Source organism: Lepidochelys kempii, chromosome 1 (genome assembly GCF_965140285.1).
Source record: "Lepidochelys kempii isolate rLepKem1 chromosome 1, rLepKem1.hap1, whole genome shotgun sequence".
In the NCBI taxonomy this organism is placed as follows: domain Eukaryota; kingdom Metazoa; phylum Chordata; order Testudines; family Cheloniidae; genus Lepidochelys; species Lepidochelys kempii.
The window spans coordinates 48,448,241-48,473,217 of record NC_136380.1 but is presented as its reverse complement, the minus strand read 5'-3'; the positions used below and the strand labels follow the sequence as shown (position 1 = coordinate 48,473,217).

At 40.5% G+C, this 24,977-nt stretch overlaps 1 protein-coding gene across 6 annotated transcripts in view; it reads right to left on the bottom strand.

Moving 5' to 3' along the window:
* B3GLCT (beta 3-glucosyltransferase) overlaps positions 1 to 24,977 on the bottom strand; it is a 142,524-nt gene that overhangs the window by 69,551 nt on the left and 47,996 nt on the right. For all 6 annotated transcript variants that reach the window (XM_073341270.2, XM_073341285.2, XM_073341250.2 and 3 more), the window contains exon 5: positions 4,421 to 4,497. In XM_073341270.2, coding sequence (XP_073197371.1) covers positions 4,421 to 4,497 — 77 coding nt within the window. The remainder of the gene's footprint in view (positions 1 to 4,420; positions 4,498 to 24,977) is intronic.

The following is a 24,977-nucleotide window of genomic DNA, read 5'->3' as shown; positions in this document are numbered from 1 at the left end:
CTATATAAAGTATAACTATATATATAGTGTATATATAGTGTATATATACATATAGTAATACTTTATATAGATATAGTCAGTAATATAAAGTCTCTAAATACATATTTCCTCCACATACCACAACCCTCTCAGAGAAAGCCCCCTAAATACATAATTGCAAAACTGTATATGTATAATTAGGGTAAAAATCAAAGGAATATTACTGTAAAAATATCCTACATCCTAAATGCAAAACTACATTTAAGAGGTATGAGCTAATGCACATATTTTCGGTGTACAGGTGAATCGCATCATAGGCGCGTTTAACTTACACGAAATCAACTATACGCACTCAGCAAAAAAGAAGAAAAATAACAGGATACCTGTAAATAGTGCGAACGATTCCGCCCACCATTCCACTCAATGAGCATATGCCCTGGAGTGAGTGTAAGATGGGAGACATGAATCTGCTGTTCCCTCAGTCGGTCTCAGTTCCCACGTGCCTCTCATAGTGTGAGCATCTCGCCATGCTGAGTGTGATTCTAGTGTTTAAAAATACTGTATGTATTTTTCGTACAACATGGCCCCTAAACGCAAGCCAACTACTTCATCTGGTGCTCAATCGAAGAAACAGCTATCTGTTCCAATGCTGGAGGAAAAACTGGCTGTGTTGGATTTATTGAGAGATGGTATGTCAGTCTCCAACATGGCACAGAAATATGGCTGCAATGAATCTAGCATCCGTGCCATCAAGATTCGAGAGAGAGAAATTCATCAAGCCGTGGCATTAAGTGCTCCAATAACTGCTAAGGTTATGAGCCAGGTGCATGATAAGACTTTAGTGAAGACTGAAAAGGAATTAAACTTATGGCTGGGAGACATGAACCGTAAATGTGTGCCTATCGATGGCAACATGTTGCGAGAAAAGACTCTTAGCCTCTACGCGCTGTTCAAACCTCCCGCCAAAGAGGGACAGCCTTCTGATGAGAAGGAATTCAAAGCCAGCCAAGGATGGCTTAACAGTTTTAGGAACTGCTTCAACCTCAAAAACATGCAGACTACTGGTGAAGCTGTATCTGCCAATGAAGAGGCAGCAAAAGCCTACCTCGAACAATTAAAGAAAATCATAGAAGAAAAGGGCTATCTTTGGAACAAGTTTTTAATGCTGACGAGACTGGGCTCTTCTGGAAAAAAATGCCCAACCGCACTTAAACTTCGAAATCAGAAAGACAAGCCCATGGCTTCAAAGCAGCTAAAGACTGTGTGACTGTTGTTTTGTGGCAATGCGGCTGGGCATTTAATAAAGCTGGGCTTGCTCTACAGGGCTGCAAATCTCCGTGCCCTAAAAGGCAAGAACAAAAATCTCCTGCCTGTGTTCTGGCAATCAAATAAAAAGGCTTGGGTGACAGCAGCATTATTTCTGGATTGGTTCCACAAGTGTTTCATTCCTGAGGTCAAGCGGTACCTTGAAGAGAAAGGACTTGACTTTAAAGTGTTGCTGATCGTAGACAATGCTCCTGACCACCCTGCGGCACTCCGGTTTGCGCATAATGACGTTGAAGTCGTCTTTCTCCCTCCCAATACCACCTCCATCCTCTAACCTCTCGACCAAGGCGTGATTCGCTGTTTCAAGGTCATGTACACAAGGCTTACGTTCTCACGGATACGTAGCATTATGGATGCTGATCCCAATCTTAATGTGATGGAGCGTTAGAAGTCCTTCAACATTGCCGATTACATCACTTATATTAAACAGGCAATGGATGTAGTCAAGCCTGAAACAGTCAATGCATGTTGGCGAAACCTATGGAAAGAATGTGTGAATGATTTTAAGGGTTTCCCAACCATTGACAAAGAAGCGAAACACATTGTTCAGATGGCCAGGCAAGTGGGTGGTGATGGCTTCGTTGACATCCTTGAGGAAGAAACTGAAGAATTAATTGAGGGCCATAGAGAAACACTGACTAACAAAGAGCTAGAGGAACTGATAAAATCGTCTATAGAAGATGAAGATGATGACGACGAACAGGAAGAGCCAGCAAGTTGGAATCTTCATAAATTTGCTGAAGTGTTCAAAGCAGCAAAACACTTGAATGATTTAATTTCTGAATACAATCCCTCTATGGAACGAAGCCTCGTATTACGGACGATTTGAGACCATATCAAGAAATGTTTGAGCAGCTCAAGAGACAACAGCGACAGTTGCCGATCACCATGTTTTTCAAGGAAAAAGAACAAGCAGCAGATGAGCCTACGCAATCAACTTCTCAAGCTGAACCGGAGCCAACCACTTCGTCTACGACTCACTCTCCGTCACCCAAGCTCTCCGTCACCTCCGTCTCCTAGATCAACATCAAGCCCTAATGACCTCCTGTAATTACCTCCCTGTAATTACCCCCTGCAATTAAAAATACAGTACTGTAAAATTATATTTTGCATATGTACTCTTTATTATATACTGTATACATTATACATTTACATCTATTACTGTACAGGGTTGTATACACAAAACCATGTACAGTATACTGTACTTTATGGGTAATTTAAGGAATTTTCAAGGGTAATTTTGACTATATGCGATTTTCGCCTTACACATTGACTTTAGAACCTAATCCCTGTGTAAGATGCGACTCCACTCTGTATTCTATGTAAGGGTTATTTCTTTTTGCTTACTTTCAGCAGACTTATCATTTTAGTTGTTTAATAATAAGGTTTACTTGAAATTCAACCAAGTTTCTCTATGAGGGCCTTGCTTAAATGCAAGTCAACTTGTCATGAATTTTTTTTTTATACTACAGTTTTCCAGCAAGAAATCCCTGTTCTTGAACAGTGGTAAGGACAGTAATGGAAAATATAATTTTCTCCATCAAGATTAACTACAGAACAGAATAAGAAAAACAACATGAGTCATCAGGAGTCCTACACTGGTTAGCATGTTCTAGAAGGCCTGGAATCAGAGGACTGAACTTAATTTCAGGATAGTTAGGCAAGAACCCCTCCTACACGTACTGTAAGACTCATTAGCTGGCAAATTACCTAAGTTTTCTGCACTGGTTACCAATTTACTTCCAGGTGAAATTCAAGTTGGTAGGTTACTATCTGTAAAGCCCTTCATGATGCAGGTCCCATTGCAGCAATCACTGGAACTTTCACTTTTAGAATTAACTTCCACTAGAACAGTCTGAACCCACATCTGGCCCCTATGGAATATACTGTAAAATTTAAATCTTTGTTAAATAAAACCAGTCCTGGAATCCACTGATATTTAGTTTGTCATCTGAGTTTTCCCATCTCTGACTCCTTCAGAGAAATTAGCTTGCATCTGTAAGGGTTTGGGATATATACATCCCCAACTTTAGGAAATGTTTGTTTTGTACCCTATGTAAATATCATCCAGATTCTACAATAGTAGGTGCATGTAAACAGATGAGATCCTTCATCTCAGTTTTCATGCAGTACAACACAATGCATTACCATTCAAACTCACCCCCTTCTTGGTGTTTTACCTTCATTAATTAACTTATGTTCCCCAGGGCAGGACTTATCTTATAAACCTAAACCTAAACCTTATCCTGGGTCTACTTTTCAGCTGGCAGCTACTAAGGTTTCTCCACGAAGGACATCACATACATCATCCTACCTTTCTCACCTCAGAAACAATGTCATACTTTTAGTGAATCAGAATAAATGAGACCTATCTAGTCTAGCTACCAGGACAACTCAACAGAATCATTCTGTACCTCCACATAGTGTCCTATACTCTGCCACCTGCCATAGGGTATTGGGCATGGATGTAAATAATAATTATACAAGCAGTTTATATCAGATTTACCTTTGTGATCTACTGCTATTACAGAATAGTATGACCCCTTACATATTATCAGTGAACCTATTCGCATAAATACCGTTAGTATGCAACATGTAAAATAAGAAGTTTTGACAGGTCACAAAGGTAAATTTGAAGTTGACCAGATAAGGTGACAAAAGTTGAAAAGGAATTCCCTTCCTCTGAAGAACGGCTGTATTAAAATTGAAATATTTGGTATAGCAAACAAAGCCATTTAGAAAGTAGAGCTCTCAAACATTAGAACAAAATTATATTTCTTTTGAATTAGTTCACTTTTTCTAGTAAGTAATTTAGTAACTGATTTTTGGAGGAAGCTGATTGTTCAATTATGTTACATTACTTCACTTTTTAAATCTCTTTATATTTGATAAATGTTTTATCTGATTTAGTGAATTTTAAAAGCAAACTGTTTTGGAAAACTATTTTTAGGAAACATTTTTAATACTGACTAAGAAGCGCAAAAAAATTCAAAGTTAAAACTCCATTTTTAAACCATTGCTAATGAACAAACAAAAGAGATTCACAGGTGTTGATGTTTTTACTTACACAAAAGCATTAAAGCATGTCAACAATTTGTACAGAATTTTAACTTACTCGTGCATTAATGGTAGTATGGTCCATGCACCATCATGTCTGTCCATCTGATGAATAAGCAGAACTCTAGGTAATTCCTTTAAGAAAACCAAAAATATTCTTATGAGACAACAAAGTATTTTACAACACAGTATTTTCTTAGATGCCTAATTAATTTTAAAACTAAATTCTTGTGGAAAGACTATTTCACTCTGTTATTTTCCATAGAACTGAGTAGCAAACAGGCTTGTAGACTAAAAGAGACTAGGGATGTAGCAGAGGGATATAATTCAGACTCTTGGAGAGGGAACTTCTTGCAATTTCTTGTTTCTAAACCCTCTCTCAGGTATAAAACTAATGCACCTCTCACTTCAGTGAAATTTATAACTATTCTGGTTAATCTATCTGGTTATACCACTTCTGGAACAATGAAATGTTTATCTTATAAAGACAGTGTCTATAAATGAAAGTGGAGTAATCAAACTCTTCTAATGAATTATACATAAATTATGTTAACCAGAAATATTTATTAAATTCTATAGAGCTAATTTATCATCTAACAGAGGATTATAACATAAAGCCCACTATTCTTGATGACACCATTGTTTTTGTTCCAATTCCACTGGTATTGTTAGGAGTAGTTACTACAAGTATGCAGTGTCCCCAGATTTCCAGTCAAGACTTAAATCAACAATCCAGTGTATTTTACAGGACATTATATGTTTTACTAAAATTTCAAACAACATTTGGCCGTTTACTGTTAGTGTGATTCAAGAACCACCATTGCACGTTATCAGAACACATTTTATGAATATCATAACAATATGATCTAATGGTTCTAGGTAAGAAAGCAAAAGGATGAAAGGGCTGGATTAATATACACTTTGGATATAAGCAGGAGTTACACACAAAATTTATAGGGTAATTTACAGTATATGTAGGAAGAGAGCAGTCTGAACAAAGTAAACTGGTTCAATCACCTTTCCTTGGCTCAGCTCCTCTCTTTTGGGAAGCACCCATGGGATGAAGCTCAGAAAAAGCACTCTCCCTCTCCTCATATCGGAGGCTCCTCCATTAATGGAAATGGAGGGAACAATCTTATCCTTAGCACAATATCTTTTCCTGTACACATATTATTATTATTATCCCTTTCCCTTAGGTTTAGTCTACATTCTGCTCTTGTAAGCTCTCTCTTTCTGGTGCTGTCCTTCTCCTTCTTTCCTAACTCTCTCTAAAACCAGAAAATGTTAGGGTGCCGATCTTCCCTTTTATCCATCTCCAGAGATGCACCAACTCTATTCTTCTCCTATTATTCAAGCAGTGGTCTACAGAATCTATTCTGTCATAGCACATATGTTTCTCCAACATGACAGAGGTTGTCTATATGGCTCCTACTTCAGCATTTCACATCTCTCTGCCAAAAGCCTTGCTAAATTATGCTAGGGTTGCAAACTTTCTAATTGCACAAAACTGAACACATTTGCCCTACCCCTTGCCCCTGCCCTGCCCCTTCTCCGAGGCCCGTCCCTCACTCACTCCATTCTCCCTCCCTCCGTCACTTGCTCTCCTCCACCCTCACTCATTTTCACTGGGCTGGGGCAGGGGGTTGGGGTGCAGGAGGGGGTGAGGGCTCTGGCTGGGGGTGCAGGTTCTGGGGTGGGACCAGAAATGAGGGGTTCAGGGTGCAGATGGGGCTCAGGGCTGGGGCAGGGGGTTGGAGTGTGGGAGGGAGTGCAGGGTGCAGGCTCTGGGAGGGAGTTTGGGTGCGGGGGGGGCTCAGAGCTGGGGCAGGTGGTTAAGGTGTAGGAGGGGGCACGGGGTGTAGGCTCTGGGAGGGAGTTTCGGTGCAGGAGGGGGCTAAGGGCTGGGGGGGTGGGGTGGGGGGGTTGGGGTGTGGGCTCCGGCCAGGTGGTGCTTACCTCAGGCGGCTCCTAGGCAGAGAGGCATGTCCAGCTCCTAGGCAGAGAGGCCAGGGGGCTCCACGTGCTGCCTGCCCCTGCAAGTGCCACCTCCACAGCTTTCCTTGGCCACGGTTCCCGGCCAATGGGAACCTTGCAGCCAGTGCTTGGGGCGGAGACAGAATGCGGAGCCCCCGTGGCCACCCCTGCACCTAGAAGCCAGACATGCCTGCTGCTTCTGGGAGCCGCAGAGAGCCAGGGCAGGCAGGGAGCCTGCCTTAGCCCCACTGCGCCGTCGACCTGACTTTTAGAGGCCCAGTCAGCAGCGCTGACCGGAGCCACCAGGGCACCCTTTCAATCAGGCGTTCTGGTCATTTTTTAATTACTTTTTTAAAGTCACTTCTGGCTTGGAACGTAGCGTAACGCACTTCAGCCCAAAATGTGCTAGGCCCTTTAGAAACATACAGGCAGTAGTAGTCCCTGCCCCTAAGATCTTACAATCTGCACAGACAAGACAAACAAGCAAACATTTATTTAACGGTTAGGTACATGTCTTCAAAGTACTTTATAAACATTAAAGCAATCTTATAACTCACCAGTAGATAAGCTGTAATAAAATTATTTTATAGGTGTATAAATGAGGCAGAGGGATGCTAAAAGCATTGCTCAATCCACAGTGAATCAAGCAGAGCTAGAAATGGAACTCAGGGCCATGACTTTTCCTAGCTGTATGCATTAAAAATCTTCTCCATCAGTAAGCTAAATATTTTGAGAATGGCTTATCAGAGTCTAATAATTTTTTAAACATTTTTGTTAATACTGAAATTTCACAGATTAACTGCTAATCTGAGACAAATATTGGCAGAATGTGGCTATGCAACCTAATTTAACCAAATCTGGTATGCAAATACCTAAATTCACATAGTATTGGATATAGTTTCACAGCTGTACAGTGAAATCTATCAGAATTGTACAGCTACAGCCAATGTGTAAAGAAGCAGTGTACTAACCAAGAAGAGATTAGAACTTTCATCGATTTTAAGGCCAGAATGAGCCTCTGTGATTACCCAGTTTGATCTCCTGCATAACACAGCCACAGAAGTTCACCCTGGAATTCTTATGTCTAACCCAACAATTTGTAGTTGAGCTAGGGCATATCTTTTAGAAAGTCATCCAATCTTGATATTGCTATGATATATGTAACATGCCCTGTGTGACTTCTACATGCCATTGTATGTGAGTGCCTTGTAATTGTCAGTGAAATATAAAACTCAGTAGTGGATGGTGATATTTGTTTTTAAACTACAAGTCATCTGATCAAAGCTTCAACAAATGCATGCCCAATACAAATTATGACTATGTAGAAATACATAATATACACCAGAAAGGGAGAAGAGCTAGATAAAATAAAGGACTATGTTTGTACAAGAACAAATTGGTATAAACTGGTCATGAATAAATTTAGGCTGAAAATCAGAAGAGAGTTTCTAAACATCAAAGGAGTAAGGTTCAGGAACAGCCTTCTAGTTGGAATACTAGGGGTGAACAACCTAGCTAGTTTTAAGATGGAGCTTGATAAATTCATGAAGATTATATGAAGGGGTTGCCTTTGACAGCAGCAGACTGGACTCAGTGACCCAGGATGAGTTCTATGTTCCTATGTAGCAATTTATTCAACCCTCTCACACAGGAGAAGTGCAAAATATATCCAAAAGGTTCTCTTGGATTTTCCTTTAAAAAGACATACCATATTGTAGGTCTCTATAGGATTTCTGACATAGTGAAAAGACAGTGCAAGTCTCTGAGCTCAAAACTCATAAAGAAGGGCATCGTGCCAGGAATTCTTACTGTCAAATGCAATGAACTGCTTTTTTTTTTACGAGAGTGATCACCTAACTAAATTCACTTAAAACTAAATCTGTATTTATATTAATCAATTTTAAACTGCTTTGAAGCCACAAGTATTCATAGAATCATAGAATATCAGGGTTGGAAGGGACCCCAGAAGGTCATCTAGTCCAACCCCCTGCTCGAAGCAGGACCAATTCCCAGTTAAATCATCCCAGCCAGGGCTTTGTCAAGCCTGACCTTAAAAACCTCTAAGGAAGGAGATTCTACCACCTCCCTAGGTAACGCATTCCAGTGTTTCACCACCCTCTTAGTGAAAAAGTTTTTCCTAATATCCAATCTAAACCTCCCCCACTGCAACTTGAGACCATTACTCCTCGTTCTGTCATCTGCTACCATTGAGAACAGTCTAGAGCCATCCTCTTTGGAACCCCCTTTCAGGTAGTTGAAAGCAGCTATCAAATCCCCCCTCATTCTTCTCTTCTGCAGGCTAAACAATCCCAGCTCCCTCAGCCTCTCCTCATAAGTCATGTGTTCCAGACCCCTAATCATTTTTGTTGCCCTTCGCTGGACTCTCTCCAATTTATCCACATCCTTCTTGAAGTGTGGGGCCCAAAACTGGACACAGTACTCCAGATGAGGCCTCACCAATGTCGAATAGAGGGGAACGATCACGTCCCTCGATCTGCTCGCTATGCCCCTACTTATACATCCCAAAATGCCATTGGCCTTCTTGGCAACAAGGGCACACTGCTGACTCATATCCAGCTTCTCGTCCACTGTCACCCGTAGGTCCTTTTCTGCAGAACTGCTGCCTAGCCATTCGGTCCCTAGTCTGTAGCTGTGCATTGGGTTCTTCCGTCCTAAGTGCAGGACCCTGCACTTATCCTTATTGAACCTCATCAGATTTCTTTTGGCCCAATCCTCCAATTTGTCTAGGTCCTTCTGTATCCTATCCCTCCCCTCCAGCGTATCTACCACTCCTCCCAGTTTAGTGTCATCCGCAAATTTGCTGAAAGTGCAATCCACACCATCCTCCAGATCATTTATGAAGATATTGAACAAAACTGGCCCCAGGACCGACCCTTGGGGCACTCCACTTGACACTGGCTGCCAACTAGACATGGAGCCATTGATCACTACCCGTTGAGCCCGACAATCTAGCCAGCTTTCTACCCACCTTATAGTGCATTCATCCAGCCCATACTTCCTTAACTTGCTGACAAGAATACTGTGGGAGACCGTGTCAAAAGCTTTGCTAAAGTCAAGAAACAATACATCCACTGCTTTCCCTTCATCCACAGAACCAGTAATCTCATCATAAAAGGCGATTAGATTAGTCAGGCATGACCTTCCCTTGGTGAATCCATGCTGGCTGTTCCTGATTCCTTATTGATAAGCATCAGACAACCAGTTATATTCCAAGGAACCCGAACCATTTTTTCACAAAATTTTATCCAAACAAAAAATGCAAGTGATGTAAAAATATTGGTTTTGCATGAAACTATCAGTAACAAAATTGCTTTATTTCAACTTAACACATCATCAGTTATTAGGTTGTTTATCCAAGGTTGCCTTGACCTACTACTTCTGCCCAGAACTGTACAGTGTTTATCTCTTTTATGAAGTGCACAATTTAGGAATTCCGCCCAAAGGAACAAAAGGTGTGCAAATATCAACTAGTTAGTATTTTTTATCCTTCCCCATTAATTTGCCTATTTTAGAAGCTTTTTAAACAAGTAGCTACCAGCAAGGGAAAAAAAAAATTCTGTGTTAAGTCTCCCTCTGAATATAGATAACAATAATGTAACAGTGTTACTTTAAAATCTCTACTTCTCTAGTGTTTGGATTGTTGTTTTGAAAAATGGACCGGTTCTATAAAAACAAGTGCAGTTCTACAAAGAGGTCAAGGTCTTAGCCATACTCTGCTTCTATCAATCAAGAGAAAGATGTTTGAAATCCAAAAAGATTACCACATTGCATGGACCTCAGATGGGGACTCACCTTGCCAGGGCCCAATCCTGCACCGCTGAAATCAAAGGGAGTTTTAACACTGATTTCAATGGGACCAGAATCAGGGCCACCAAGACTAACGAGTAGTTTGTCTACACAGCAATAAACAAACAAACAAACAAATAAATAAAAACCCAAAGAAACAAAAAAACCAACAACCACCAAACAACCTGCAGCAACAGTCTCAGGGCCCAGGTGAACCGGCTTTAGCTACAAGACTTAAAAAAGCCATGTAGGTGTTCAGGCTTGGGCAGGAGCCTGGGTTCCAAGACAGCCCCCCCCCCCCCCCCCCCCCGCCTCACTGGGTTTCAGAGCCCAGGCTCCAGTAGTCCCAGCATCTACACAGCTATTTTTAGTCACACAGTGTGAGCCCCAGGAACCCAAGTCAGTTGATCTGGGCTCCAAGATTCTCTGCCACAGGTATTTATTTATTTACTTATTGATTTGATTTATTGCTGTGCAGACATACCCTGAAACAGACTTTTGCATGTGCATGGAGTCTGACTGACTTCAGTGGGTCACAATATAAATATTGCAGTCTCTTTCTGTGGAATTAGAGCCTAGTATTGTAAATAAGGCACCTTTACCAATATTTGCTTGTTTTTGGTGGGCCATTCCCCTAAATTTTATTTTGCATTATGCTGACAAGGTGCCCAAAGGTACTCTTAGATTCTGTTAGAAAGAAGATTTTGGAATAAGCCACCAAAATAAATATTTAAAAAGCAAGTAACCTCATAAATGTATTTACATTTACCATTAACATTCCCAGAAACTAGGTTAAGACATTAACACGTTCTTCTTACAAAGTACTGCTCAGTTGACCAGGATGCCAGAAAGTTGAAGTAACATAAATGTCTAATGGAAAAAAATTTCAAAATATATCCACTTTCACGATTGGATAGTCACATATGTACCTAAATTCAAAATAACCATACTGCTCAAGAATAGCGCCTTTACTTTCAGAAATTATTGGGGAGGAGAGGGAGCATAAAAATATTTCAATTTCCAAACTCCACAATTTTCAGGTGACAGCAATGATGGAATTAATCTTACTTTTCAGTGATCAAAATGTGACTTGTGTTTGCTTTAGCAAGAATTCAGGGTTTGCCATCTAATAAAGCATTAACCTTTGTGTTTACTTTCAATCTGAACAATGCATATAAAATTCTAATGATAGATCATTTCATTCCTTGCCAACAAGACATAAAGTGAAGATAGCTCTTTAGAGTAGGAATTTACAATCCAAAAGATAAACCTTTTCTGGATTCATGCACTGAGAAGACCAGAGGAAGGATTAATATTGAGTTACATAAATATTTTGATATGTTGACTTCTTGCGAGCATTGTGGGAGAAGAAAGTCTTTATTAATTCAGGATGCAAATCCAATCCCAGGATTGGAACCTAAACAAAGATGAGATGTCTATTAAAACTGATTTCTAAGACCCCCCTCACAGGACTTCACGCGTTTAACCTATATTACTCAACCTTTTGTATGTGGATTTCCCAGGAAGGAGGACAACATACTGTATGTGTAAAATACTCTGACTTAACTATAATAGGTGCTTTAAATTGAGATTTGCACCCTGAAGTATTTTACACTGCCAAGTTCTCTTCCAAAAAGGGTTGGAATAACCTTGGGTGCTCTGCTATGCAAACAAAAATATGCTTTCTTCCCAGGCGCAGATCAGATATTAAACAAATAAGAACAGAGACTATTTTTACCTGGCTTAAACCCAAAGCATTCAGAACTGCAATATTAAAAAGACTGTAAAACAAATCAGTTCAGAAACAAAACACATTGATGCTTCTTTTAATAAGCACTCTCAAAAACCCACAAGCACTCACAAAACTCAGGCCAGGATTTTGTATTCTTCTCTGTTATTCTGTATTTAAATATCTCTAGCTGTCTTGTAGTTTTACTCTTTATTTTTATCAGACATTCAAAAAATGTTGTCTGCAAATGAGATCTATATAGCGTCTGATGTACCATTGTTCAAAGTCATGGGAAAATAATCAATAATATGCATTTTGTCTTTCTAAAAATACCCTGAATCAACAGTGAAACAACTGTGTTGACAAGTGTCATTGCACAAAAAAGCCCAACAACTTCCTCACCTCCCACTTTAACACGATAGCCATTTTTAATATTTCATTATCTTAATTCAAAGCACTAGCACATTTCAGTTAAAATTTTCAATAGAAAATTTGGATCAAATGTATGGTGTATGTCCCCCACAAGTTTCTTGGAGGGTGGAAATCAAGATTCAGCTGTTTATTGTCTCATTCTTTCTCACTTTATCTTTTTCTATATTATATCCCTTTTCTTCTCCCCCATCTGTTCTTCAGAAAGCTGGCTTTAAACAGTCTCCCAAAATGTAATTTGATTATTTTGTGACAAGGCAAAATGCAGATGATGAGAAAAAAGACTGATGCAACTTTTGAATATTTTCAGAGTTGTAGTATGTGAACCAGGATGTAGAATCATTCCATGCATCCCATATACCTTCATGTTGAAATACTCAAAGTCTGTAGTACAGCTATAAGGATCGACAGTCTATGTCATTTCTTAATTCCAAAAGAAACTGAATCATAGTGTGATAGCTATGGCAGTTTCCTGCAATATCCTGGATGAACCTTATTGAATTAAATCTGTCCTTTTCTATCTTTTGGTGCCTGTTCTTGGTGTGGGTTTATATACCATCAAAGTCTTATTTTCGACAGTCTAAAAAAAGTATCAATGAGGCTGGAGAACCCATACAAGATTTTCAGTATGAATTAATAGTCTTCATTTACACAGCAATTACCTGTTTGGCTCCATATCCAAGAAGCAATTTTTACAACAAATATACTGGTAAATATCTTTGTAGAACCTAAAATACATTATAATGATCTTTCAAATGTGTTTGTCATTTGATTGACATTTTGACAGTGTATTTTTAATGGAAATATAATACTTTAAAAATTGCTAGACTGACAGACTGGGAAGCCTATTTCCTCTATTTGTCCACATCAGAGACCTGCAATATGTTTTATTTATTTATCATTTATGCAACACAAGAAGTATGCTTGGCCATTATCCCTATGTAGAAGCCCAATTTCTTCCACCCTCTTCTTCAGTAACATGTATCAATTCTGTTCTGAAGGTGCTGCTTGTAGGTATGAAAGTACAATGCAGTTTCCTGCCTATTCAAATCCATGGCTTCGCACACATCTATCCACTAGGAACTGGACAATCAACACATTTTGAAAATCTGTAGGCAACCAAATTTTCTGACTTAATATTTACCAGCACTGTCAATCTGGGTGGACTACCTTGGGATGAGAAGAATGCTCAAGTCACCTCAAGGAGAAGTCTCATTCTGACCAGAAATGCTCAACACCTCTTGTGAAGCTAATGGGGCCAGTGGCGTTGGACCACTTTTAATAGTGGCGGTGCTGAAAGCAGTTTTTACTTTTGACCTCATGTTCCCCTACCCCTGTACATGCCCCTCCATCCCCCAGAGCTGTGGCTTGCAGCAGGGTCATGTCTCCGGGAGGGGGGACCTGGACAAGGGTAAGGGGGCCAAAGCTGGGGCCACAGCTGGAGATGGACACTAGGCAAGGAGCAGAATCCCAGGCATGGGGCCAGCGGCTGGGATCTGAGCCCCAGGCCAGGGAGTGGAGCCCCGGGCCAAGGGCCAGAGCCTCACATAAAACCTGGGGGTGCTGCAGCACTCCCAGCATCCCTAGCTCTCCTGCCTATGAATGGGGCTTAAGAACACTCAAAGTTTCCCAAGACTGGAGGCACAGGTCTAATCTTCCTCACAGAGAAAGAGAATATTATCCACTTCAATGGAAACAGGAGCAGGCCCATAGTTAGCGACAGTAATATGTTACATGGTTTATATAGCTGCCAGTTGCTAAACAATTCCTCAAAAATTCAAAATATTAAAGATGTAGAAGAATTCAAAATCTAAAATATTTATCTTTCAATAGGTTCAAGGCAGGTATGTGCCCTGCTAGATATAGCACATGGACTTTTAATGTCTATGAACTCAACCTGGCTGTTAGAAATATTCTGTATAAGATTTTGTAAAAGATAGTACTGCAGAATGCAAGAAACAAGCATAGACCATAAAGGCAGAGACCACAATGATAAAGAAGTGGCAAAAGGAAATAGTTAGAAGAAAGCAAAGATAAGGATGAGAAGAAGTCAAATATACAAAACTTCTTTTTATCTCAAACCTTCAAAGAATCACCTATTTCTAGATGACTTTAAGGAGGAAAGATCTGAATAGAAGCTAATGCCTTAATCTTCAAAAGTGACTTAATGATTTTGAATGCTTCTATATTTTGGAGCTCAATCTAACTTTAAAAGGCCTGAGATTTTCAGAGTGCTGAGCACTTGTCCTCTGAAAATCAGACCCTTTTAGAGGGGTCTCAAAAGTTGGGCACCCAAATACTGAGGCACTCAGTCACTTTTGAAAATGTAATGCCAACAAGGACAATGAGCAGAGAGAGAAAACTCTGAAGAGATAGAAGAAAAGATATTGGCACTGAGAGCAGCTGCAGATCGTTCTACCAGTAGGTCATAATGTTCAGAAATGTGGACAATTGTTTTGCACGCTGAAGGCAGGACAACATACTGCATGTCAGAAGGAAAAACTTACTATGGGAAGAAGAAAACTGTCCAGTATTAGAAAGACTGCATAAGAGAAGGTACTCATCATTGTCCACATAAATATGAAAGACAGAGTCTTCTACTTATTGGAAAGCATTAAAATTTCAGATCTTCAGACTCTTGTGCAAAGAACTGAAGATTACTACTACACAAGAAACAGATTCTGCCACCTCTATAGATGAATGGAACAACTGAGGATCATAGAGGTGATCTAGTGGCTGAGGTAGTGGTACAGGCATCAGAATTTATTTTATTCTAGTCAAATTTTTAATATCACAACTATCACCATGTTATCCGACTATTTCAGGAGCTTTGACCAATGGGTGTGTACAGACCCAATCTACCATTGAAAAAAAATGTTCCTACTAGAATTGGAATTCTTCAGACAAGCAAAAAAACCGAAACACAACCACCTTCCCCCTTTCCTTCTCCAGCTAATTACATCCCACATGCCAAGTAGGGCAACATTACAGCACGTTCTAACTTCAAAATGCATGTGAAAAAATTACATATGTTTCAGTTGGAATGATTCTTGTGGAAAAATATCAGAACTCAACTAGCAAGACAGATGGGAACTTTAAAAATATACTGTAATTATGCCTTTGGCAAGCTCAATAAACCATTTCTGGCAGGACTGTTGATGTTGTATGATGTGAAGTGCAGAATATGCTTTTCAGTAGTGCTAACCCATTTTGCTATAAGAAAAGGAGTACTTGTGGCACCTTAGAGACTAACACATTTATTTGAGCATAAGCTTTCGTGAGCTACAGCTCACTTCATCGGATGCATGCAGTGGAAATTTTCACTGCATCTGATGAAGTGAGCTGTAGCTCACAAAAGCTTATGCTCAAATAAATTGGTTAGTCTCTAAGGTGCCACAAGTACTCCTTTTCTTTTTGCGGATACATACTAACTCGGCTGCTACTCTGAAACCTGCCATTTTGCTATGTGATTCTGAAGCTTGGACCTTTTTTCTCTCCATAACTTTTTTCTTTTTAAACAATATTCTCTTAATTTGGGCCAAATTTTTCCTTTCTATTGAAAAACTAGCAATAGTAGTTAGTAATGAGTAGTAGGACTACTAATCATAGTAGTTACTAACTAATGAGAAATTAACTATTTTCTTGAATGAGACCCATTTCTACTAGTAAACACTAGAATCACCAACAGATCATTTGGTAACAAACATCTAACATTTGTAACATTTTGTTATGAATCACATTCCAATACCTTAATGACTGAACACATTCATCTATACGTCACCTTTTTCCCATAATTTCTCTAACCTCTCTTTTTTTGAGACCTGAACTGTTATAAATGTTAAATTATGAAGATTTCATTCTCTCATACATGTTGCCTTGAAGATTTTTGCATCAGCTTGTAAAACTATCTCCATTACTAAAGTTCTTGGTCAGTCAAACTCAGCAGATGTTCTTGCTGTCCCTCCCCAAAAAAATCAAATGAGTTGATTATGGCATATTGTTTGAATGTCTCCTAAAAACAGGGGTTCTCAAACTTGGGGTTGTGACCATTTAGGGGGTTGTGAGCTGATTATGTGGGAGTCACGAGCTGTGAGCCCCGACCCAACTCCTGGCCACGTGCGGGGCTATGAGCCCCAACCCGACCACTGGCCAGGAGCCCTGACCCGACCACCAGCCACATGCTGGGTTGTCAGCCCAGAGTCTGCCCACACGCAGGGCTGTGAGTCCCGACCCCCATCGGGTGTGTGGCTGAGAGCCCGGCCACATGCAGGGTTGTCAGCCCAGAGTCGGACCACGCATGGAGCTGTGGATCCTGAGCCCCATCCTGGGTCTGGCTCACAGTCCCCAACCCTTCCAGCCCAGCCCCACCCCAACTGCACTCCACCTTCAGTCCTGCTCTGCCTCCAAAGAAAGGTCACCAAATAGAAGTTTGCCCAGGGTGTCATTTTTCCCTAAGGCCAGCCTTGGGACTGAAACACCATCCGCTTGATTGTTCAGCAGCTGAAAAAATACTTTATTATTTAACAGTCAGACATACAGGCGCATATCTTTTCTGAAAACAATGGCCCCCTCTATTGCTAAAACGCAAAAGTATTTAGAGTCTTACATTAAACACGGTTTTACCAGCATTGGCACCTCCAGTATTGAAAAAACGCAATGCATCATTTGCTGCAAAGTTTTGTCTGATGAACTGATGAAACCATGCAAATTGCAGCGACATCTTGAAACTAGACATCCTGAGCTTAAAAATCTGAATGTGGATTTTTCCAAACGCTGAGAAGAAGCAACAAAGAAAGCCAGGCTTGATGCAGATGGAGGTTTCCAACAGCACACGTCCTCAGCTGTGGAGCCCTCTTATGTTGTGTCACTATGAATTGCTCATACCCAAAAGCTGCATATGAGAGGTGAGGAGCTTGTTCTGCCAGCATGCAAAGACATTGTGTCTCTTATGCTTGGCAATGATACTGCCAAAAAGCTTAACATACTTTCCATGTCGAATGATACTGTGAAACGCAGAATATGTGAGATGTCTGAAGATATCAAAGAACAAGTTGTGCATGAAATTAAATATTCTGCTTTCAGTATGTTCAGCCTGCAACTTGATGAAACTACTGATGTTACTAACTGTGCACAATTGATAGTGCTCATGCAGTATATTAATGCTGGGGATGTTAAGCATGAATTCTTATTCTGTGAACAACTTAAAACAACAGCAACAGCATAGGTCGTTTTCAATAAGGTAAATGCCTTTTTCAAAAGCAATGGCACTGAGTGGAAAAATCTTTGTGTATCCATACCGACGGTGCTCCAGCCATGATGGGTACACGGTCCAGCTTTCAGCAGAAGGTAAAGTGCATGTCACCTAGAGTGACTGTCACTCATTGTGGAATCCATCATCAAAGTCCTAGCTGCAAAGACATTGCTAATGTGCCTTAATGCTATGGTGGATGTTATACAAGCAGTAAACTACATTAAAGCATATGCTCTGAATAGTTCCCTCTTTCTGGAAAGAAATTTGGATCCTTTTACATTTTCAACAACAGACTAAAAGCCACTGGTGTCCAAGTGTGCACCATGATGAAAGCATGATGAAGATCAGTATGCTGATGTTAAAGGTGAATGAATATCAGCAGGCTAAGCAATATATTCAAAAATGAACAATGACAGGTGTCACAGCTGCCTTGAAGTGTAAAGTAAACAATGCTGCCAGAGAATATGCGACTGGGATGACATTTGTATAAGTATACACAAAGGCGTACAGTGGTTTTTCATCTAGGTTAGAAAACTTTAGAAATATATAATTATCCAATTATTACCTACAAGACACAAAAGGAAGAGTTGAGGGAACAAGCAGTGGGTGATGAATTGCACTCATTACAAATAAGCATTGATTATGTTTATTAGATATCACTTCATTTATCTATCTCTATCTACCTATGTATCTTACAGTATAAGGCAAACAAGGTTTGAAGACATGATTTGGGATAAGATAGAACATATTCCTAGATGTGGGTGTTAAGGAGGCATTTGAAGTACAAGAATACATACAAGCAGAAAAGAGACTGCTCTCGGCACAGGATGATAGAGGGCATAAAACTAGGAGGGGAATACAGACAAAAGGGAGCAATAAGGGGAGAAGATTGGGAAGACTGCCAGGACCCAAGGGAGGAGGAAAGAAAGAAATGAAAGCTGAGATATATGTGCAACAAGATTACATAAGGAACTGAAAGCAAGGACAAAGAGCTTGCATCTGATGAGGTGAAAGACAAGAAGCGAGTAAAAGGATTTTTAAGGGGAAAAAGGGAGATATGTGATGATGCTGAAGTGTTGAGCGAGCAAGAATGCTAACAGCTACAATTTAGATAGACAGGAGGCAAAGGTGGGAAGCAGGTTGGTCAGAGCTGGTCAGAAATTTTCTGATAAAACAGTTGTGCTGGAAAATACCTGCTCGAACCCAAAATTTCTCTCAAAAAAATCGAGTCTGATTTGATGACCTTTCAGGCAAGCACAGGCAGGGTTCCCTGCCAGCTTGCCTGGCAGACTGATACGGAGACTTGCCATGCAGTCTGCTCTAAGGGCTGAGGACCCCAGGCTTGTAGGGTCTGCAGCTCTGGGACAGCCCAACCACACCAGGGTTTCCAGGCTCCCTACCTTGGAGCTGGGAGTATAAGGAATCTGGACCTGCAGCAGTCTCTGGGCAACCTAACAAGTGCAGCTTGCCTGTAGCAGGCTGCCTGATTGGCTACTCTCTGTGGTATTAGTGGGAAAAGTCAATAGGCCAGCTCCTAAGCCCAGAAGCAGCAGTTTGGTGGCTCTTCAAAGCATTTGCCCACAGCTGCAACAGCTCTTGCGCCTGCTTGTTCCTAGCCTTGCTCCCACCCTGCTCCTGCCTTGGACCCAGCCTTGCCTGACTCCAGATAACCTGGTTCTGACTCTCAGCTCCGATTCCTGGCCTCTAACTCTGGCTCTGACATCTAGCCTTTGACCCGGATTCCAATACCTGGCTGCCTGACTCCTGCTCCAACCACTAGGCATGACCTCCACATCTGGGTCTGACAGTGAGCCTGAAAGTGCTGTGAGCTACCAGGGCTTCTAAGCTCACCGTCACTGAACAGGGAGCCTGGAATTCCTGGGGTGGGTTAACACGGTCTGCAGTTCCAGGGGCGCCCTACCATACAGACTGCCCTAGGGCCAAAGACCTGAAGGCTTCCAGATTCAAGGACCAGTTGGCTCCCTGGGATTCTAGACAGCCCAGGAGTCTGGAAGTCCTCATGTCCCCTGCCTGGGGGAAATCTGCGTGGCAGGGCTGCCCCAGAGCTGTGGAACCTGGGGCAGCCCTGAAACTGGGAAGACTGTATAAGGCAAACAAGGTTTGAAGACATGGTTTGGGAAAAGATAAAAAGTATCTTACATATCTGGGGTTTCAAATGAGTAGTTTCTAGGTATGATCTGATGATTTTCATACCTGGTCCAAAGCTTTTTACAGCATAGTTCCAGCCCTGTCTCTCCTCCGGGAGAACAACACAGACAGACAAGGGGGAAGTTTTTCCCTGATTTTAAAAAGTTCTAGCCTTCCCATTGGCTCTTTTGGTCAGGTGCCCACTCACTTCCTTTTACTATGGACTTTTTAATCCTTTACTGGTAAAGCAAGTAGAGAACAGCTACTAATAGGGGTTTTATAGCTAACTGGTTAGCTGCGTGTCCATAAAAGGAAGCTATTTCCCCACCCCTTTCATTTATCACAGAGGCCAAGTAAAGAGAAGCTATAAAACAGAAGTAGGACAGCAACCAGGTATGCTCAGTGGATGATCCTGATGGAATACATGAGGGTGTCTCCTAGAGTAAGAGGCCAGGTCCCAAAGCCTGTGATGACTTTGTCGTCATCAGTTTGCCAACCAGTTAGCTATAAAACCCCTGTTAGTAGCTGTTCTCTACTTGCTTTACCTGTCTTCCCCCTTGTCTGTCTGTGTTGTTCTCCCGGAAGAGAGACAGGGCTGGAACTATGCTGTAAAAAGCTTTGGGCCAGGTATGAAAATCATCAGAACGTACCTTAGAAACTACTCATTTAAACCCCAGATATGTAAGTAGATCAGGAAATGTCGAGGAAGACGCGATTAGGTTTCTCTCTTTTATTTCTTTATGACTTGTGGACTCCTCTGTGCTAACCCCAGCTTTTGTTTTGCTTGTAACCTTGAAGATGGACCTCAAGAAGCTATCTTGATGCTTAATCCCTGTAACTGTGTTTTTTTAAAAAAACCTAGCAAAAAGCCTAAATTCCAGATTGTATTTTTCTTTCTTTTTGTTTTTAATAAAATTTAATTTTTTTTTTTTTTAAGAACAGGACTGGATTTTTGGGTCCCTAAGAGGTTTGTGCACATGTTGTTTAATTAGCTGGTGGAAACAGCTGATTTCCTTTGTTTTCTTTCTCAACTCTTCCTGGGGGGGAATAATCAGCCTTGACACCCTCTGATTGGCTCAGCTTTCAAATTATGAATATGTATGACTCCATCCACCGTGGAAACTTACTCTCCAGCTCACAGAAAAGCACTGATCTGCTCAGTAAATACCAGCACTTTTTTCTGGATGGTTCTTGCCATGCACGGTGGGTGAACGCATGCTTGGGGAGGCTAGCCCCCACCCCCTCCTCCTCTGCCTGAGGCCCCACCCATCCCCCGCCAGAGCAGGCAGCGCAGCCCCAGCACCAGCCGGACAGATAGGCAGCATGGAATGGCCTGGGGGTCTTGTGCACACCGGCCCCAGCCTACCTGCCCCAGCCTCTCGGCCACAGAAGAGCGGGAAGGGAAGGGAACTGGAAGTAGGCAGGAGGGGGCTTGGGAGCGGAGTGTGAGCAGGGCTATTCCAGGCTGTTTGGGGAGACACAGCCTTCCCCTGCCTATGCTACCCACCACCCATGATTCTGGGCACTCAGAGTAAAACCACTTACTTAATCTGTTTGCATGTGTACACAGAGAGAGATACAAACAGAAATCCATTAATTTTTCAACTGCTTCCTCTCTACCTAAATAAAACACCACAGTATAAAAGACATGTGGGTTACACAGCAAAAGTCTTGGATTGTCGTCAGTTCTTCCTCCCTCTCTCTCCCCTTCCCCCTCCTCCCGCCCCGGTAACAAAGGAGAAAGCGTGCACAACCAGCAATGAGCAACACTGGTAGCAGAGCAGGACACTTGGGAAAAAGGAACAATATTCTTTAGAGTGAAGCCTCTAGTGTTGATTTCAATACCTGGGAACTGACGGGGAAAAAACTGCCATGGCTAGAGCTTGTAAAAAAGACTAACGTGGGAATATTTTCAAGGAATTTCTGTATTTCTAGGTAAAAAAAGGAACACTTATCAAAATAAACAGTGCAATAAAGAGATGCAAGACCTGGTTGTCAGAATGAAATAATATGAAAAATATTCTTCAGAAAGCAATGGCTTTGAAGATGATGTGGACAAGTCTGAACAATCAGGATCAACTGGTTAGTAAACTTATTTTTGGACCACTGTTATGGACTGCCTACCATGACTTACTGTGCTTGTAAATGATAACAGATTATTGTCATAAATTGTGTTTTGGGTGGATTACACTTACTTATGAATTTCAAAATGTTTGTGTTCAAAATATAATTGGTATATTACTTTGTTGTGGGAGTATTTATCAGCTGCATTTTTACTATTACTACAGAACTTCTGACTAATTTTATTGCTCAGTATAATCAAACATCCTAAGTAAAGATTTCCTGTTTAAAAGCAATGTTTATTAATCACTTACGAATTTTAACATTTAAAATAGGGTTTTTTCAAGCTGTTTGGTGTGTTGCTAGAGATAAAGGTTTAAATAGGTTTAAATAACTCTTATGATTTATTATTTTACCTATAAAACTGGGTTTAGAATAAATTATATCATATAAACCATGGTTAAAATAGCTGTAGTAAGCGGAATCTTTCATTTACAGTCTTAAAAAAAAAAAAGAAGAAGAAGCAGTGCACTGAGTAATAGTGAGTGAGTGACTTTTTTTTACCATTTTGTTTCAAGGTCCAGCTTAGACATAACGGGTTATGAACGTCCATCATCTGCAATGTCTACAACTTCAGTCATCTGCTGGTACACAGGCAGTGCTGCAACTAAGCATACATCGGATAGTAAATTATCTGTATTTAAACAAAAGATTTTCTTCAATCATCCAATAAAAACATGGATGAGTTCCTAATCAAGACCAGCAAATTCCAGAAAGACTCCATAGATGAAAGGATTGCTCACAGTTTATTTACACAGTAAATTCTCCCTTTTATCCTGTTCAGGACAAACATCTCATAGGGTTCAATCATTACAACCAGGCTACTCTCCACCCAGCAGAGCAAACATTGCTGGCAGATTCCTGTATGAGAAAAAAATTGAACACTGTGCAAAAAAACATTAATGGGAAATTCATTAAGCTGAGTCTTGAGGGGTGAAGCAATGTATACAATGTTCTAGTAATGTGTTTGTATGAAAAAAAAGATGGGGTTTTCTATCTTGCAGAAAAAAAATTATACATCAGGGAATAGCCATACAGCATAATAGTTAAAAGTAACAGCAGTAAAAGCTATAAGAAACTGAACAAAAAAATCAAGCCTTACATATGTAGCTTTGTCACAGATAATGCTGCAAAATGTAGCAAAGGCAAGAAATCTTGAAGAAGGGAACCTGAAGCTTATAACATATGGGTGCAGTGCTCATCTGATGCATCTTTTAGCTAAAGACTTAAGTTCAACTCCAGGAATAAAGGAAAACGTTGTTGAAATTGCAACATTTTCTGTAACAACCACTTTGCTTCAGCTTAAGTAAAGAGAGCAGGATGATCCCAACTAATTCATCTCCAAGATGTATTATGGGATTCAGTGATTGACTTGTTTTGAGCTATTTATTAAGAACTGGCCTATTCAGATGACAATTTGTGAAGAAAATCATGCCAAAACAGATGGAACTAACACAGTCAAAGTAGTCAACACTGGACTAAAGAGAAATGTAGAAGATAAGCTGAATATACTGAAAACTATTTCCATAGCCTTGGACAAGCTGCAGAAAGATTGCTACTGTACTGCTAATGCTGTTGAAATTTAGAAGTCACTTAAGAGACATTGAAGAAAGAAATACCCAATACTTTACCTCATTTTCTTGGCAATATTCTCAACTCAACATACTAGGGTAAATGCCTCACTGCTGAAGAAGATGCTACTATTAAATGGGCATCTAATAATCAATCATAATAAATTTCAGGGCTGGAAATGAAACATTCAAGCAGTATATGTTTGCTAAGAAAGTCACACCACTGAACTGGTGTGCATCTCCAGTTAAGCAGCTGGGACCAGAGTTTATCGAAGTGCTGAACCAGCTTTTTTACAGTAGTAACCTCTTCTGCAGGAACACAGAATATTTTCTTCATTTGGACTAATTCATTCAAAGTTGAGAAATCAACTGGGAGCTGGAAAAAAAATAAAAATGAGGGGGGGGAGATGAGATCTAAAACTAGATCTAGAACTTACAGTTCTAAAAGTTTGATGCACAGACTAAGTAACTTAGGAGACTCGTCTCATTTTCAAGAGACTTAAGTGGTAGTGAAGACATAGCCTATGTCAGTATAACTTATGTCGCTCAGGGATGTGAAAAAAACAAACCCCTGAGCAACATACGTCACACTGCCATAAGCACTGTTATGGACAATGCTATGTCAGTGGGAGAGCTTCTTCTGTCAACATAATTAATCTACCCCCAATTGAGCAGCGGTAGTTATGTAGACGGGAGAGCTCTCTCCCATCAGCTTAGTGTGGCTACACTAGAGATCTTACAGCTGCACTGCTGTAAGCTCTCTAGTGTAGACATAGCCTTAGGCATGTAGGAACTTAAGAGCCAATCACTTTCACTTAGCCTAGGAAAATTTTCAAATACACCTGACCTGCATTATCATCTTAAGTCACTGACTAAAATTAATCCCTCTGTTCCTTTAATAACTCATTTAGCTGTAAATGTGAAAAATCTTTTGATAAGAGCTTATGTATCCAAAACATTTAAAGTTGCTTTAATAAAAATAGATTTTTTAAATTACAGTTACCATACTAATGAAGCTTGACACAAATCATGACCAAAAGTTAATTATCTAGTAAATAAGCAATACCATTCACCATTTTCTAACATACTAAAAATGTACAATAAGAATCTGAAAATATCAACCTATGTAATTGCTTAATTAAATGTGTATAGGTTATAGTGTACCTTCCTAAGTAGCAAAAAGATGCACCAAATCTAGTGTAAAGGCTCTATTTCACTGTAAATCAACTTGTTTTAATTGCTATAGGAACCAATGACAATGGACCGTTCTTTACAAAATAAAAGTGCAAATGGAAAAGTTGATTAAAATTGATGATTTATATAAAGGCTTTCCATCTAGTGATTTAAATTCACCTTGACAACTGTACAGGCAGGTGGCAAACCGAAGCTACCGTGAAGTGGACTATTAGAGCTGAACAACAGGCCAGCCTGTTCTAAGTGTAGTAGATAGTCAAGGATCTTCAGTATCAAGTCTTGGACTGAGACCCAGCCATGCTGGGCTGCCCATATTGAGAACCTGTTCCATTTAGATTTTTCCTGTTCTGAGCCAAATTTTCCTGGACCCGTACAGAGCATGAGCTCAACT